Source organism: Phycomyces blakesleeanus (assembly GCF_001638985.1).
Source record: "Phycomyces blakesleeanus NRRL 1555(-) unplaced genomic scaffold PHYBLscaffold_10, whole genome shotgun sequence".
NCBI lineage: Eukaryota > Fungi > Mucoromycota > Mucoromycetes > Mucorales > Phycomycetaceae > Phycomyces > Phycomyces blakesleeanus.
The window spans coordinates 789058-805448 of record NW_017265143.1 but is presented as its reverse complement, the minus strand read 5'-3'; the positions used below and the strand labels follow the sequence as shown (position 1 = coordinate 805448).

The 16391-nt window shown below is 38.2% G+C and overlaps 5 protein-coding genes across 5 annotated transcripts; 1 reads left to right on the top strand and 4 right to left on the bottom strand.

Moving 5' to 3' along the window:
- Positions 1-39: 39 nt before the first annotated feature.
- Positions 40-4797, bottom strand: PHYBLDRAFT_133571 (hypothetical protein). The gene is made up of 15 exons (XM_018429579.1): positions 4706-4797; positions 4589-4633; positions 4371-4535; positions 4230-4310; positions 2239-2598; positions 1992-2157; positions 1764-1881; positions 1549-1695; positions 1289-1481; positions 1028-1210; positions 868-958; positions 687-795; positions 520-620; positions 287-434; positions 40-222 (listed from the first exon to the last, which is right to left on the bottom strand). The coding sequence occupies exons 1-15, from the start codon at positions 4743-4745 to the stop codon at positions 202-204; spliced, it is 1968 nt and encodes a 655-aa protein (XP_018291850.1). The 5' UTR covers positions 4746-4797; the 3' UTR covers positions 40-201.
- Positions 4798-5029: 232 nt separating this feature from the next.
- PHYBLDRAFT_168240 (hypothetical protein) lies at positions 5030-9381 on the bottom strand (the record flags this gene model as incomplete). The annotated part of the gene is made up of 7 exons (XM_018435825.1): positions 5030-5386; positions 5500-6683; positions 6767-6974; positions 7037-7237; positions 7362-7538; positions 7590-7793; positions 7882-9381. The coding sequence occupies 7 exons, from the start codon at positions 9379-9381 to the stop codon at positions 5030-5032; spliced, it is 3831 nt and encodes a 1276-aa protein (XP_018291849.1).
- An 830-nt stretch (positions 9382-10211) lies between these two features.
- PHYBLDRAFT_168239 (hypothetical protein) lies at positions 10212-12051 on the bottom strand (the record flags this gene model as incomplete). Its single annotated transcript, XM_018435824.1, has 5 exons — positions 10212-10364; positions 10434-10491; positions 10791-10886; positions 11104-11886; positions 11966-12051. The coding sequence occupies 5 exons, from the start codon at positions 12049-12051 to the stop codon at positions 10212-10214; spliced, it is 1176 nt and encodes a 391-aa protein (XP_018291848.1).
- A 326-nt stretch (positions 12052-12377) lies between these two features.
- Positions 12378-13559, top strand: PHYBLDRAFT_112460 (hypothetical protein; the record flags this gene model as incomplete). The annotated part of the gene is made up of 7 exons (XM_018428287.1): positions 12378-12510; positions 12558-12752; positions 12859-12888; positions 12972-13131; positions 13200-13313; positions 13397-13406; positions 13464-13559. The coding sequence occupies 7 exons, from the start codon at positions 12378-12380 to the stop codon at positions 13557-13559; spliced, it is 738 nt and encodes a 245-aa protein (XP_018291847.1).
- A 253-nt stretch (positions 13560-13812) lies between these two features.
- Positions 13813-14444, bottom strand: PHYBLDRAFT_158799 (hypothetical protein). The gene is made up of 2 exons (XM_018433859.1): positions 14257-14444; positions 13813-14198 (listed from the first exon to the last, which is right to left on the bottom strand). Exon 2 carries the CDS (start codon positions 14175-14177, stop codon positions 13980-13982), a length of 198 nt encoding a protein of 65 aa, XP_018291846.1. The 5' UTR covers positions 14178-14198; positions 14257-14444; the 3' UTR covers positions 13813-13979.
- Positions 14445-16391: the final 1947 nt, after the last annotated feature.

The window sequence follows — 16391 nt, the reverse complement described above, 5'->3', positions numbered from 1 at the left end:
ATAACAGGTGTGAGATAAATAAGAGACAAAATCGCAGTAAAGATTGAAACAAATTCAAAAAGTGTGATATTCATTGTGTATTTCACTCATGTTTTATGTGCTTTTGTGAATCGATTAAAACAAAAGTATCGGATCTTTTGTGTGTAATATATGTAGACTTTTGATTATATAAGTAGGAAAAATAGTATTTTATACAGCTCTTTAGGATCCATAGGTCAATATCTACGGTAATTTATGCCGAGGAGAAATTAGATGTTTGTTTTTCATACAAATATTGACAACTTACTTCTATAACAACTCCAGCTGCCACGGTCTCGCCACCCTTTCTCAGCATAATTCGCCCAAGTTGCTTATTATCCTTGAACATCTCCAAAGGAACGGCACGATTAGCTAGCTGGACTTTGACAGTAGCAGTTGTTCCCTTTGATATATGTCTACAACAAAATGAATTTAACACGTAAAAAATATTGGTGAGTTGATTGTCTTGTTTTGTTTTTTGTATTCAACTCTTATTTTTACCTTGGGTTTCTTTTGAGAACCTCGCCTGTTGATTTATCAATAGTTGATAAAAGTTTTGTAATTGAAGCAGGTTCATTCAGACTCTGGTGATGAAGAATAACCTATAAATGACATCCCAGAATCACATTCATCAGAACAATTCTTTTTTACTAAATTAAAATACTTACAGGAAATCCAGATGTAATTGGAACCTTGATATCAAACACAATGATCTGCGCAACAAAGCTTGAGGTCACAGGGACTGGATGAAGAGGTGAACAAAGGACACATCCAGTACTGAAAAAATATATAAATATATGTGTGACATGTAAATATTACAATAAGCTGTATGTAAGTAAATGGGTTTACCTCAGATTCATAATATCCAGACCAGAAAGAGTCATTAGTACAGAGTCACCAGCAGCACCCCAATTTGCTGGCTCGTCGTTAACCTGCATAGCTGGAATATATATATGCAGTGATTAGCATTTTTATATCCTATACCAGTTACCTATGTCCTCAAACGTACCTTTAATAATACCCATCTCGCCTCCAGGGACTACCATGACTTGTTCACCAATTTGAAGACTACCAGAATCGATAGGTCCTGCAACAGATACGCCTCCTCCACTACCAATTCCACCCTTGAAGAAGTCGGTGACTCCCATACGGAATGGTTTGTCCAAAAGACGCACTGCGGGCTTAAACGTGTCTATGATACTTGTTATATATATATTTTTGTTCTAGATACAATATATCCAAAATTTTCCTCATATAAAACATGACTTACCAACGCATTCCAATAAGCAAGGGCCCTTATACCATGAAAGTAGTTCAGCATCTTTACTGCGTTCAATTAGATTGTTTCCTGTCAAGCCTGAGACAGGTACATATGTCAAATTGGATTTACGGAAGCCTGCTTGAACCAAAAATGATCCAAGTTTGGCGACAATCTCATCAAACCTAGCCTTGCTCCATGCCATCTAAAATATATTGTGTTATAATCATTGATAAGCTTTATCTTTTTTTTAAAAAAAAAAGAACACATACAACATCCAATTTGTTCACGGCTATTATCATCTGTTGCACACCCAAACTACGAGCTAATAAAGCGTGCTCTTTTGTTTGACCGTTTGCATCAAATCCGGATTCGAATCCACCTGTGGTAGCATCTACGACAAGTATGGCAACATCGGCCTAATAACGTACGTTTATAATAAGTAAGTTTTCTAGAATAAAAAAAATCTTTATGTCATCTTGCTTACTTGTGCTGTGCCTGAAATCATGTTTGGAATGAAATCACGGTGACCAGGAGCATCTAGCAAGGTAAATTTGCGATGCTCTGTCTCAAAGCTGTTCATGGCAATATCCATAGTAATACCACTAGAGAGAACGAAAGAGAGGATATAAGTCCATTTTTTTATAGTTAATAACGTAAAATGTATTATTATTGATAGCCTTAGCCTTAGCCTTAGCCTTAGCCTTAGCCTTACCGTTCTCTTTCTTCGCCGGTTTCATCTAATACCCAAGCAAACGCAAATGACCCCTTGCCAAGTTTGTGTGAATCTCTTTCGTATTTCTTCATTGTACGTTCATTAACTTGACCAAGAGCATACAAGAAATGGCCCATCAGTGTAGACTTTCCAGCATCAACATGGCCTGTTTTCATACAATGTAATATCAGATAATCAAAGCACCTGTATTTTAATAGTAGTAATGATAATCTATATAGCTACTTACCAATAACTACCAAGTTCAGTTTTGGCTTCTCACCCGATCGCTTTGCATATTCCTCAAGCACATCGATGCGCTTCGATGGATGTATTTTTACAAGTGGGGATGAAGCGCGAGAATCAACAGGTGTTCCATTTGGTGTAGAAATGTTCGATCCTGCCTCTTTGATTTTGGATTGTGCCACTCGCTTTGCCGATGCGTTTATATCTCCGAGTCCAAGAGCAACCATGTCTTGCGAGAGTTGATCATTAGGATCGTCAGACAAATATTCAACATCTTCATCATCTTTGTGAGTGGTAACTTGTGGTTTAATGGGTTTAACTGTTTTTTTCTGACTGGCTTCTTTTTGTTGATTTACTTTAGAGGCTACACCAAAGCAAAATAGAGAAAAGAAATAAATATCATTTTATGCAATATTTCTTTTTTTTTGTTTGCTTTGAAATCCTCGTTTGCTTTTTCATCAATTCTTCTCCACACCCTCTCCAAAAAATAAATGCAAAATATTTTGCTGCCTTAGTTGAAAAATAAAATGAAAAGAATATAGAAGTAAAGAAAGGAAAATAAAGATAAGACGTTAAAATGTCGAATATTTGGAGTGCATGGAAAGGGTATAGGATTTTGCAGATGAGATATACACTAGTAAGAAAAAAAGAATCTCAAGCCTTCCTAATCTTTCCACCACTACGGTTGGTTTGGGCATTCATCACAATATCATCCGGACTTGGTTTGTCAAACGAGAACATTGGAATAGTAGTAGCAGACGATTGCATTGCTTCATAAAAAGCACCCCCAAGTGTACTGGGCAACGAACAAACAAGTCGATCGACCCGAGGATTGGTTCTTTCTGGAGCAATGTTCTTAAACAGGAACTCCGCAGTAGATGAAGGTGGTGCACACAAAGGGTTTTGTTGAGGCGGAGGAATAACATATTTGATGGGCTCTACTGGCTCAGTTGTTTGTACGTTTACTCTTAATTCTGCATCATGTTCTACCGGCTTTGGTTTAGGAAGAACGTCAGGTTTAGGAACTGATGGAGTGTTTGTTGTAGTTGTCCGCTTAGCAAGTCTAGCAAGACTAGAAGAGGCTGGTTTTTGAACCGGGTGTCCTTGTGAGGCTAATGGGTTCCGGGCTTCTTCATTATGTTTAGAGCGTGATGCAAGATGAGCTAGGCTTGTGAGACCCTTTGGCACGCTAGATTTTTGGGATAAGGATCCAAGAGACGTTTGACCAGCTGGAGTTTTTACTGCGCTTGATGCCTGCGCTTGTGCCTGTGCTTGTGTTTGTGTCTGTGTCTGACGTGAGGCAAGATGTTGTAGCGCTGATTTTCCTCGCTGGTTGGCTGATTTCTGAGCAAGTGCCTGCAACGATGTTGGCTTGGATTCTGTCTTTTCAGCTGGGATTTCTTTTTTCGGGTCAGAAGATTTAATAGTCGAGTTTGCCATCTTGGTTCGCAATTGAAGAAGACTGGAACCACCAGATCCGGCCGAGGTTGGACGTGTTCGTATTCCCGAAAGGGATAATAATGACGATTTTTTTGGATCAGATAGCAAAGGAGGAGTAATTTGTGCATCTTTTTCTGCACTGTACAGTTTTGCAGGAGGTCTACGATAATGCGGTTTTCTCTTGATAGACGCAGATTGATCTTTATCGCCTAGATATAATAGGAGAAGTGTCAAACAAACGGCCACTTTTTCTCTTTCGACAATCATGAATAAATAAAACGTTACGATAAACATATCACAGTCGATTGAACTATCACTAACCTTGATCGAAAAATAAAATGCACAGGTTGATGGTTCTAATGATTCACCAAGCAAAGAATGACACCCCCAATCCAAACTCTTCCAACCACATAAGAATGTACAAAAGTAATAATAGATTGAAAGAATTCTTGGGGAACAAGGCAGCAATAAAAATAAAAGAAAGAAAGACAAGCGAAAAAGAAAGAGATAGCCCTACCAATAGCTATCTAGATTATACACATATAGCCCAATTACCTTTTGATGCAACTGCAGCCTCGGCCTTGGCTGCCTTGGCTTTGAGTTTTTCTTCCTTTGCTTTACGTTCGGTTATAGTTGCTAACCAGCACAAAGAAGAAGGGGTTTAGCAAATTATATATATAATATTATTATACTTACAAATTGCCCAGTTTATAGTTTCTTCTTTGTCAAAATAATAATACCACAGCGCTTCTTTGATCTCTACGTCAGTGAGAGGGCAGTTGTCTCCGACTATACTGTAAACATACGAGAGGCCCTCGTCCAATGCCTCGAGATCTTCATTGGAAAGCTCGGTTTCATCCACTATAGATTGAATTAGAGAATCAAACAAACGATCTAAATGTGCTTATACTTGCATGCATTCTCGTTATAATCGTCATCGTATTCATCATCGAGTACGTCTGTCAAATAATTAAAGTTATTAGTATTATTTTATAGTATTATTTTTATTTGGGATCTAAATTTCACTTTACCATCGAGATCAAGGTTACGAACAGCTCTATGGCGCGACATGACTTTATTGTGCTATTGTTATTATTAACTTAACAAACAAATAATGGAAAATATCAAAAAGACCAAAGAGCTTTAATATAAAAAAAAATCAAGTATGTTTCAAGTACTTTGATAGTAAGGCACGTGATTGGCTTTTGATAGCTTTATTGTACGTCATTGGCCTTTTTTTTATTATTATTATTAGTGCAATGAAATATACATTGGGTATGGATATATATAGTGAAAAACATACAAGGAATAGAAAAAATGGAAATTAAAAAGGATAGAAAAAGAAGTTGAGCGATTTAGGAAGGTTTGTTTCGCTTTTGAAGAGGTGAAGCAAATTCGAAAAGACGAGTACGAAGATTTTTAAATCGACGTGGTTCGGTTGTGTTTGTTATTGGTAGAGAATTAGAGGACGAGCCCGACTCGCATGACTCTGCCCTGGTGGATCCTGTTTCTTGTATATCTGGAGAAGACACGATACCACTCTTTGACGATCTTCTGCTCTCAACAGATAATTTGAGACTTGTATTGCTAGAAGGCAAAGGTGGAAGACCACTGTGGCCCGTTGCTTGGCTTATGACGGATTTTGTACTTGATGATGCTTTTTGTTCCATGGTAGAGCTACGAGAAGACAATGCGAGTCTACTAAGACGCTGCTAGAATAACAAGTAAATAAATAAGCATAAATAATGAATGAATTAAAGAATAAATCGATTAATAGACAAATAAAGAAGTAGCTTTGGTTAATCAATCTTGTTGTCTGGCATACCTTTTTCTTTTCAAATGATCCAGAGTTATCCCCTTCTGTATGTTCCAGACATTCAGAAGAGCTCAGAGATAATGCCATCACATTAACAGAGGTAGTAGACGAACTGGCATGAGACCTTTGTCTAAGAGGTGCCCCAAGATTTCCTAATCGGACAGCTAACTTCCCAAAAATTGCACTTGGGACTCGACTCATGCCAGAGGATTCTTTATCTCCTCCAGATCTTTCGACGGGCTTTTGAGGACGCTGTGATAACTTAAAGATCATACTTTTCTTTTGGCTTGCTTTCTCGAGACTGTTCTCATCATCATATGCACAGGGTAATGATACGTTCTGTATTGCCTGGGGGCGCTGAGGGGTAGGAGGTGGAGGCATAGCCTGTCGGTGGCCCATCTTTTTTTCTTTTGGAGTCGACACTGAAGGGCGGATAGGTAAGGATGTCTTGCGCTGAATTGCACTCATAAGTCCATCTCCGAAATTTCGGTATTGAGGACTTGTTGCAACAGGTGTGGCACGGTTACTAGAAGGAAGTGGATGAGGTGAAGATGTGACAGAAGAAGATGCCGATCCAAAATATCCATTTTCTTCTATGTGACGGAATGAAAGAACCGAAGGCGTCTTTGAAACGTACGATCGATGGCGCCAGCTACTGAAAGTACTTGCTCGGTCTTGTATGGCCTGACATCGTGCTTTCAATAAAGGAGTTGTGCAAACGTCTTCAAACCTATGATCTATTGCCTGCTGATTCTGGGTAACCTGAACCTGCTTAGAATATCCCCACTTTCCGGACACACTATTGGCAAAGAACTCTTGTATATCGTGAAAACTTGAGTGAGATTTAATACTTGTTTCATCAATTGTTGAATGTAGAATTGTATCAGCCTCCATTCTAGCAGCTTCACTTAAGGACTTGTGAGATTTGTGTGAAGCAAGACTGGATATGCTAGCAAATGAGTTTGAGCTATGAACGGTGGATGCTCTACGGTGAAGAGGTCGCTCGATATCAAAAGAAGATCCAAAAAGATGCTCAAGGCAATCCTCCTCTTGTAACTGCTCATATCGAACTTTTGATTGTTCAATTGTTTTTCCTAGTGCTTCTACCCAGATGATCCGTTCTTGCTCGCACACTGAACCAAAATCAAACGTGTATCTATCACTCAACATTGTCCATCCATGATCTAGTCCACCTATATATATATATATATAGATCAAAGTGTAAAATTGGTTAATATTTGTAATGGTATATCTTCTTTATAAAACTCAATATCACCATTTGGATCTACAGTAAAAATTCTGAGAGGAAACCAGTATTGAAGCTGATATCGCTTTGGCTTTTTTCCTTTGACAATAATCATATAATTGTCAAAAAGAGCACACCCAAGTCGTTTGATACGCATGCTGTTTGTATCACTCCGTACTTCCAAAGTACCAATAAGCACACAAACCCCAAGCGCATTATACCATCTCTCAGGTAAAGACTATCATATACGTATTAGACCATAAATATACCATTATATGTATTTTTTCTAGTAATATTTACCGAGTCTGACTCTATTCGCGATAAAAACATTCCTGTCTTCTTTACAGCTTGTACACGGGCCTTTTCGTCATCGATTCTGCTTGCTATCTTGTGCATTGCGTCTTGGGCTTTAGAAAGTTCTTCATACTCTACTGTATCTTTTTGTGTGGCCTTTGTAATTGTCTGTAACAAAATCCTGTAACGCAATAAGCGTTGAATAGGCTATTTTTTTTAAAAGAAAATAAATAAAGAGATAAAGAAATAAAAGCGCGCACACACACACACATATATATATATATATATAAATTAAACAGAAATACATGTAAGGTATCAAATATCAAGTTACCATCATCATATAATCAGTCATAGTGAGCCGACTTCCTCGGAATGCGACAGGATTCTTTGCGTGGAGCTGGGCCATCATCTTGGAAAAATCGTCACTGGTTTCCAATAATTCTTTGTACAAGAGATACGCATCATCATGATTTACACAATACTCAATGTAAACTTCAAAACGAGGTCCCTATTGTGACATATTAGCTCTTGCAAAATAAGATACATCTATCCCAATTACCCATTCAATAAAGCAACGGGCTATTGCAATAATATTTCCAGTGTGTATATGGCCATTCAATGTGCTTTGTTTAGTCATATGAGCGCTTTGTAAGGCGACCAGAAAATCTTCTTCAAAGCGGTGAATTTGAGAGCAATTTCGCAGCAGTATCTGCTTCTTATCGTCAGGTATATTATTCTTTTGTTGGATTGGAAACAGAAAATGCTATATGTATAAATATAAAAATATGAGAAATATTGAAAGGTGTATTTCATATGTTTATATTAACATTTTCTGAATACAAACTGCTTACTCTAACATAATTGCTTAGTTTTTTAGCATAGCTTTCTTCTGTCTCCAATAATTCTTTTATTGCACTCATTCGTTTGTTAGTCCTGGCAGATTCGAAAGCCATTTTTAATAATGTTGCTTCATCATTCTCTTTTATTTCCTCGACTTTCTCTTGAGGTGAAGGAACTTTAGTCCCCGAATTTGTGGATCCACTATTTCTTAAAAGCTTTGGATTTTCGTTGGAGACCTGAGATGAATGAGAACGTACTGAGTTGCCTTTATTATGCTGTGAAATATTTGATGGTTTGACGACGCCAATTGTGTTGGTATCGCATGCCTCACTGGTAGATATAGGGTCTTTTGAAGGCGAAAGATCAAAGACTTCCAACATCTCTTTTGGTGACTCTGAAACTTCACACTTTTGATGGGTTTCTTCAACTTGCTTATCAACCGGGTCGATAAAAGCAACGCTCTTGTCTACGACTATTTCTTTTGGCTCGCTAGAGTATCTTAGTGCAGCATCAGCCAAGACTCGATCTACAATTCTCTGTATAGTCCTGTTATCTACTTCCATAACAATAGCTTGCCCGAGTGCTTCCGGAGAAAATTCAAAGTAGCTTTCCACAGGTATTTCTAGAGTTCCATGTGTATCGGACACTGGGCTCTTTGGGAGTGTATCGTCTTGGCGTGGAGTGTGAATTGGAGAGCTTTCGAGCGAGTTTGTTTTGCTATCTGTCACGGTGTCGCTGTCGGACCATTCCGGTACCTCTGCTACAGATTGACTACCGGAAGGTACTTCTTGAAGACTGTTATTCTTCCTGGGTGAGCTTACAGATGAAGGATCAGCGGCAGCGTGAATTTTTCTGGCCTTAGCTACTTTTGCAGCTGCTACCATACATTCAGCAGCAGCAGAAGCCATGTGTGCTTTTCTGATTCGTGCTTGTCTTGCAAGAGCATCAGAGTCATTTTGACTGGCACACAGATTGCTGTAGGGACCGGATGTGAGTGGATTAGATGTAACGGATGGAATGCGGTGTTTTATTGGATTTGATCCACTTGGTGCCCAATTCAAGACTTGTCGAAGTGGTCGTTTGCCTTTTCGGTCTGTGGGGTCACTCTCCGATCTGTTAAGAGCCACATCGGCCCTTACGGCGTTAATTCTAGGTACACCTGCTCTGCTTGTGTCGATCCTTAATGGATTCCTTGGTTTTATCTGTGGGATTTGACTGGGAGCGGGCGAGGAGTGTTGGACGTCAAGATGTCTATCGGAAGCTACGTTTTTTGGACTTTCATTATCTGGGCTTGGTTGTAAGAAGTTGTACGAAGACTGATACTGGTCTGTATTGCTTTGACTTGACGCACTAAGGTATTCTGAGTGGGAAGAGATATTTGAGTCAAATGCTTGTAATTCCTGGTCAAATGTGGCCCATTCTTCGATGTTTTCTTTGGATGGTGTTTTCCCTTTTATCTCTGTGTCTTCATTTGGCGAGTTCTCTTGATGATCATCGAGTTCTTTTGTCATCCTATGATGTATTATAGATAAATGCCCGATAAAGTTAAAAGAACAAGAGCTGGGACAGGACGGGAATATTGAGTATGATTATGATTATGATTATAAGCTTGATTTACGCGAGAATATATGATTAGTATATGGGGCAATAAGAATATAAAAATAAATGATGGTGTTATTATTATTTCTAAATAAAACACAGTACAAGAATGATAATTATAATATCAATAGCAATAGGTATAGCAATAGGTATAGTAATGGTAATAATGAAAGAGGAGAAAAAAAAAGGGAATAGATAGTAAAAGAACAAAGTCAGGCTAATTCAATGGATTGTGGTTGGAAGTAGCATTTTTAGTTTTCTTTTTATTTGAGGTATGAGTGGGTAACAAAAAGGAAGATTCCATTTGATATTCTCTCTCGGTACGTGGATGTGATTAACTGAGTGAGCCAAAAGGGCAGTGGTAATAGTAGAATCTACCATGGTTGGAATTGGAAGCATAGCAGATTTCGATATGTGAGCAAAATCAAATGAAAGAAAAAGGCTTTTAAGATTCGTTAATTTTTTATGAATACAAAGGAGAGAGAGAAAAGAGAAGGCTACTGCTATACGACTATATGTGAGGGAATATAACGTATATTTTTATATTGGTATTCATGTTGATATCAAACTAGTAGAGAGCATGCAATGAATTTTATATTTTTATATTTTTGGCTTAGCAGCTATTTGATTTTCTTTGTTATTTCTTGCTTTATTTCTTATTCATAAAGAATTCTCCAAGAATCCAAAGTAGTAAAATGAACGAATAAGCTAGGTCTTATTATTCGAGTAGTTCGATGACGTCTTAAGATATTGATGTACATTTTGAAGACAGTTGTTTTCTCGTTTGGTGATCAGTGCATTGGTCCATTGGTCCATTGGTCCATTGGTCCATTGGTGATTTGGTGCCTTGGTGATTCAAGGTTGCACAATTGTAGTCATGACAGACTTCAAAATTCTAATGCTGTGGTACAATACTTGTTCTTGTAATCACATAGTCCCCCTTAACCCCCCCTTTTCTACTTACTATTATTATCACTATTAAGATTAGGATTATGATTATGATTAGGATTAGGATGATAAATCTAAATAGACATGCGTTTGTATTTATAAAAGTGTGCTTCTGTGCTTGTCTACTTATTTGTTAGCTATCAAACTTGGAGCAATCATATGCATCACCAACACTTGTACCAATGTTAATAATGTAAGCTATATCTATATTTATATGTCCTTTTGTCATAATAAATGCTGATCCTTTTATTTTATTTACCCAAACACAAACGCATTATATATTTATGTATATATTCAAAATATAAAGAGCAAGAGCAAGTCATTTGGATCAGATGTGAAGATAATCTACATCTCCAAACCATAGTCTTATTACCCATTTGACAAAAACCACAAAGTGGCTGAGAATGTGATTAATACTTGTCCAGTCAGTATTGATAAGCAAGACATTTCAGTTGCATCGACCATTAACCTGATCAAGAGAATACCAAAATTTCGTACACATATATACTTTAATAATGATAATAAAGAAAAACAAGGATGATTATGAAGGGTAAGGGTAAGGGATTAGTGTAAAATAATGAAGTTTTTTTTATATGAATCTATACAAAGAAAATGATGGTTCTCAATCACCGAAAGAGAATTAATGACTATTTTGAAACCGAATATGCATGCACATCGACTTTTACTTGTGCAGAGCCACAAGGTCCCATCCTGCATTGATCCTCGCCAGACCTTCTAGGCGCATCAGACTATCTATCAATGTCTGATGCTCTATGTACTGCTTTGGGTCCTCAAGACCAACTACGGTCACACTCTCTAGCCATGGAAAGCTCCTTGCATTGGAAAACATTGCGACAAACAATGAGAACGCTTTTGGGTCCGCAATATAGAGCGTTAAATTAGAAAGTTTGGGAAAAGAGGCTCGAAACTCAGTCCAAAAGGCTTGTTGTCTTTCGCGAGGATCTTCGTTCAGATGAGCTTTCCAAGGTAATAATGCAGCTGTTAACGTGTGAACATTAGGAAATGAGGAGCCCAACAGCCAATGAGCCGGACAGGCAGGCAGATCAAGGGAGTGTAGATAAGGTAGCCCCTTTAACCAATTGATTTTTTCTGGTCGATCAAGCACGTAAAAGGGGTTTTCTGGATCTCTCAATCCACATTCTTGCCAAGCAGTTGGCTTATTTGCAAAGATTTGGAGAATCTGACTGTGCTGGGCAGCAGGTGCATAAAGAAGCACACTCTTGAGAGGGGTTTGATGAGCTTGTTTGCTGAGCAAGAGATTCAGAAATTGTGGACCGTGTTTGTCTGATAAAGCCATAGCAATTTGGCTAGTGCGAATTAGGTCAGCGCTGTCCAATGCTTTGACAAGCGTGGTATATGAATATGGGGAATATGGATTGTCATCTATCTTGATCGCGCCAGCCCAGACAGAAATATCGGCCACCAAAGCCTGGAAGTGGCGACAGGTGCTACAAGTAGACATCTCATCAGTATATCGGGCTTTATAGATTGAGGGCCAATCAGTCGGCTGGCTGTGTTACACTTTACCTGGCAATAGAGGACAAATCCAGATGATTGTCTTGTTTAACAAGATGAAGGATTGAGAGAAGCACTTCAGTTGGTAGACGCAACATTGAAGAGGGTGAGAAAATTAAAAGAGAGAGAAAGATGCGATTTAATGAAAGACTGAAGAAACAAAGAAGTGCATGTCCTCATATAGAGACCCCTTTTTGAGTCTTCCAAATCGAGGGTCTCTTTACATATTATTGCAGCGGGGATACCGTGCGAATAATAATTAGGTATTGAGCCAATCAGCTCCAGACGCACTCCAGGCGTGAGTCAAACTTCAATATCACTGTCACGCCGGTAAAGCATCTTCATCTCACTTTCTATCAATCTATTTATCTCTCTCTCTTTTTTTCTCTATATCGCTATCTCCTTCTCTTTCCGTCTATTAAACATGTCTCTCGAGAATACCGGACTTCTTGTCGAGCCTAAGCCACTCCGCCCATTGAGACCTATTGTTCAATCTACCGAAGCAAACCCTAGCAGGCAGGGCACACCCGTCGATATGGACGGTCTGAGCTGGCCAAGTGAGTTTCATTGTTAGTCTTTATTCATCTACTTACTGTCTATTTAGGCAAGGGAGCCAGAGATCGCCGAGACGAGTCCGAAGAGGCAAAGGCGGAACGTGTCCGCAAGATTGCCGGTGCTGTTGAGACCATATTGACTTGTATCGGTGAGGATTCTGATCGAGAAGGCCTTCTCAAGACACCGGAGCGATATGCAAAGGCTCTTATGTTCTTCACAAAGGGATATGAGGAGAATATTAAAGGTGAGAGAGAGAGTGAGAAAAAAGAAAAATAAAAGGAATTCTTGTTAGTCCGATTATGAGTTGTTCTTTAATTTTTATATTATTATTTACCAAATTCTGTATCCAGATGTTCTCAATGCAGCTGTTTTTGAAGAAGGTAAATTAAGAATTGGCAGTGACAATGAAACTGACAAGAGCTAATTATATACATATCAATATTCGTTGTTTCTGTTATGCCAGACCACGATGAAATGGTTATTGTTAAGGATGTTGACATTTTCTCGCTCTGTGAACACCACATGGTTCCGTTCACAGGCAAAATAAGCATCGGCTATATCCCTAACCGCCGTGTGGTTGGTTTAAGTAAATTGGCACGGATCGCAGAGATGTTCTCTCGGAGGTAAGGAGGCAGATGCTATGATTTTGTAAGGCCAAATTTATATTGGTGGCTGATATCGGGGTACACAGACTTCAAGTTCAGGAGCGATTGACCAAGCAAGTTGCCACCGCATTGATGGAAATTCTTCAACCACAAGGTGTTGCCGTAGTGGTTGAGTGCTCACATTTGTGCATGTGTATGCGGTAGGTTTAAAAATCCAATTTCTGGTTAAGTTTGTATATTTTGGCTAATATCTTAAATATATGCATACATGATATGTCTACAGTGGTGTACAGGTAATACATTGTGTTAAGAGAAATAGTACAATGAATTGACACTAATATCTTATATAGAAACCTGGAAGTGCAACTACTACAAGCTGTATGATGGGTGTATTCAGAAGCAACCCGAAAACCCGCGAAGAGTTCCTTACTCTTATAAGACGCTAAAAGATATATATATATGTTGAAAAATAGCGAAAAAAGACAAGCCACTTATCCTCATTCAACAAATCCCTGCCATCTCAACATGTACAGTCCCTCGTCACCAAAGCCCCGCTCATATTAAACATACCTACACAAGCCCATGCAAATAAAATAATAATAATAATAATAATAATAAGAAGAAGAATCAAATAATTCGACTCTTTATCTAATAGTTACTAGTTAACAATGATTATATAATTTATTTCATTTCAGAAAATAAAGAAGTTCAAAATATAATACAATTTTAAAAATTGTACCTATGCGTGTGGATGTATGTATTATGTATGTATGTGTGTATATTATATTATATTATATTGTATTGTATTGTATTGTATTGTATGTATTTGTAAGTAAATTTAGTTTTAACGATGAAAAGGATTATCATCACAGTTTTCCAGCAGTAACTGCATTTTTGCACAACAGTAAAGCCTTCATATAGTCTCCTCCTGCCTCACCGACGTACTCAGCCAAGACAGAACGTTTTATATGAGGCATTATCTTGCAAAGGTCATCCAAAGCCTTTTCATGTGTAGGTCTAGTATTTACACCTCCTACAGCAGAATCCGTATGGGCTCTAGCCATACTTTGAGGCGAATAAGAAACCTGATAGTCTCATGTTAATAATTCATCTCTGATCGTACAGCTCTTTTCAAAATCTAACCTTTACACTATCCACAGTCTCAAAAGAATAAATGGAAGAAGGTCCGATTGTCTTTGATCGAGTTGACTTTCTACCAAACGAAGCAAAGAATCGACTGGATCGTGTTGCCTTTGAATCCCCTTCTACACTTCCTGAAGAAATACTAGCATTATCTTTGCCTTGATCCTTATCAAAAAGTTGTCGTGTTCCGGGTGGCTATACAAACAATTAGCACATGTGAGACCCATAGAATATACACATGCACACATGCACACATATACAAATATACATGTACATACACACAAGTACACAAGTAGATATTTATCTACAAATCTACATATATAAGCTTACTGAAAATGATCTTACAGTCAGCATCTCAACATGATTTGAAGGACTACTACTTCCACTACTATGGCCGCTTTGTGGCAATACCGGTTTACTTGGTCGGTCAATGTGATCATATGCCTTTATGTCTGTGTTATTTCGATCCAAATCTTGGCTCATAAAAGCAAGAGATTGATTTGGAAGAAGTGCGTGGGCAACAGATAAAATATCGGTAGGTGTAGGAACACTTTGTGTGCTCAATTTAGGCTGGTGCAAAGTATCAGAAGCCCTAAGTGTACGTGAAAATAGATCATCTGCCATCTCGATTCGATTCTTTCGACTGCTTGGCAGCATTGCGTGCAGCAATCTCTTGTGAGTCCTTCTGGGCTGAGATGGGTGATAACCTGCCAAAACCATATGAAATATCAGTAATTATAATTATAATAATAATAATAATAATAATAATAATAATAATAATAATAATAATAATAAAAGGAGAGAACTAAATCTTAGGTCATGTCTTACTCTTCATCATATCAGATGGCTCTTTGTTAGACTGTCGCTCTAGCCAACTCGCCAATCCACTGTTGGAGCGTACGCAGTGACTAAACGCCCTTTCTAAGATCAGCACCAATATATATATATATATATATATATATAAAATAACAAGGAATTAGCTATCCTAATCTATAAGGTTCACCGATGAGAAAATGATAATAATACCATATGCATCTACACGCTGGGCAGGTCCAGGCATTTTCATGAGATGATAAAGAGTCAGGTGCTTGTGAGAAGGCCCTTGTCGATAACTGAGTGTCAAACAGTCTGGTCGACGAGAGGGTTTTTGTGGAGGTTTTGGTTCAAGTGCGGCCTTGAGGGACTGTTCCTGCCGTTCTTTGAGCTGCTTAGCTCGTTCTTCCAAAAGATCCGAAAGACCATCAACATCGTGCTCAGCCTTCTCGTCAAAGATACTTTGAAAAGTTTGAAGAGATTTTAACAAATCATCGCCCTCCTCATCTTTCCATGATATCTCGTAATTTTCGGTTTGATTACTTGTTTTACTTGTATTGTCACTAACAAATGTTTTTGAACGACTGTCGTCTTGGCGTGGAGCTTGTATTTTGACTCCATAGATGCTATCTTCTAAAGAATATACAGGCTTTGGCATGTGTTGCTCATAGGACAAGACGTCAGGCTTTTTACGTATCAGCAAACTTGTCTGTCTTTGTCTTGTTTTTTGTGGTTGTACAGGTGTTGTCGTGGGTGTAGCAAATGATCGAGAACGCTGAATTGTTGGAGGTGACAAAGTCTGCATAGTAGTTGGGCTAGTATTTACTGAATTGGATCGTTGTGCTGGTGATTGAGTAGCTAATCTACCCTTTGCACCTAAGCGTCGTCGCTGGCGTTGACATTTATAGCAAGAGCATGTATCTGATCCTTCGCATGCTGAGGAAGGAGCTGTAGGAGTGGTTGCACTTTTGGGTGTAGTGGAAGAAGGATTTTTGGAGGTAGAGGTTTGGTTACCAAGGATTGTGTTTAAGTAAGAGTCGGATGTAGAAGATGGTTGTCTAGTTAAAATGGATTATATAAATATAAATATAAAACAACATTAATATTAATATTAACATTTTTTAAAAAGAAAAAGAAAAACAAGAAAAAAACATCCAAAATATATATTGTATTACATACATGCTTATTGTTGGGAGTTGAGTGGGGTTTGAGTCAAAATTCATTTCGGGTGTAAAAAAGATATCAGGAGGGATATCACCAATCTCAATCTTTGTAGACTCGCCAGATACAGCAAACTGCAGGTTGGCTACACCAACAGAATA

Excerpts from the sequence above, each read along its gene's own strand:
- PHYBLDRAFT_133571 (XM_018429579.1), bottom strand. The coding sequence starts at position 4,745 with ATGTCGCGCCATAGAGCTGTTCGTAACCTTGATCTCGATG. Across the intron at positions 4,634-4,705 it reads TCGTAACCTTGATCTCGATG|ACGTACTCGATGATGAATAC; the intron begins GTAAAGTGAAAT and ends ATTATTTGACAG. Across the intron at positions 1,696-1,763 it reads TGATTTCAGGCACAGCACAA|GCCGATGTTGCCATACTTGT; the intron begins GTAAGCAAGATG and ends GTACGTTATTAG.
- PHYBLDRAFT_158799 (XM_018433859.1), bottom strand. The coding sequence starts at position 14,177 with ATGGCTAGAGCCCATACGGATTCTGCTGTAGGAGGTGTAAATACTAGA.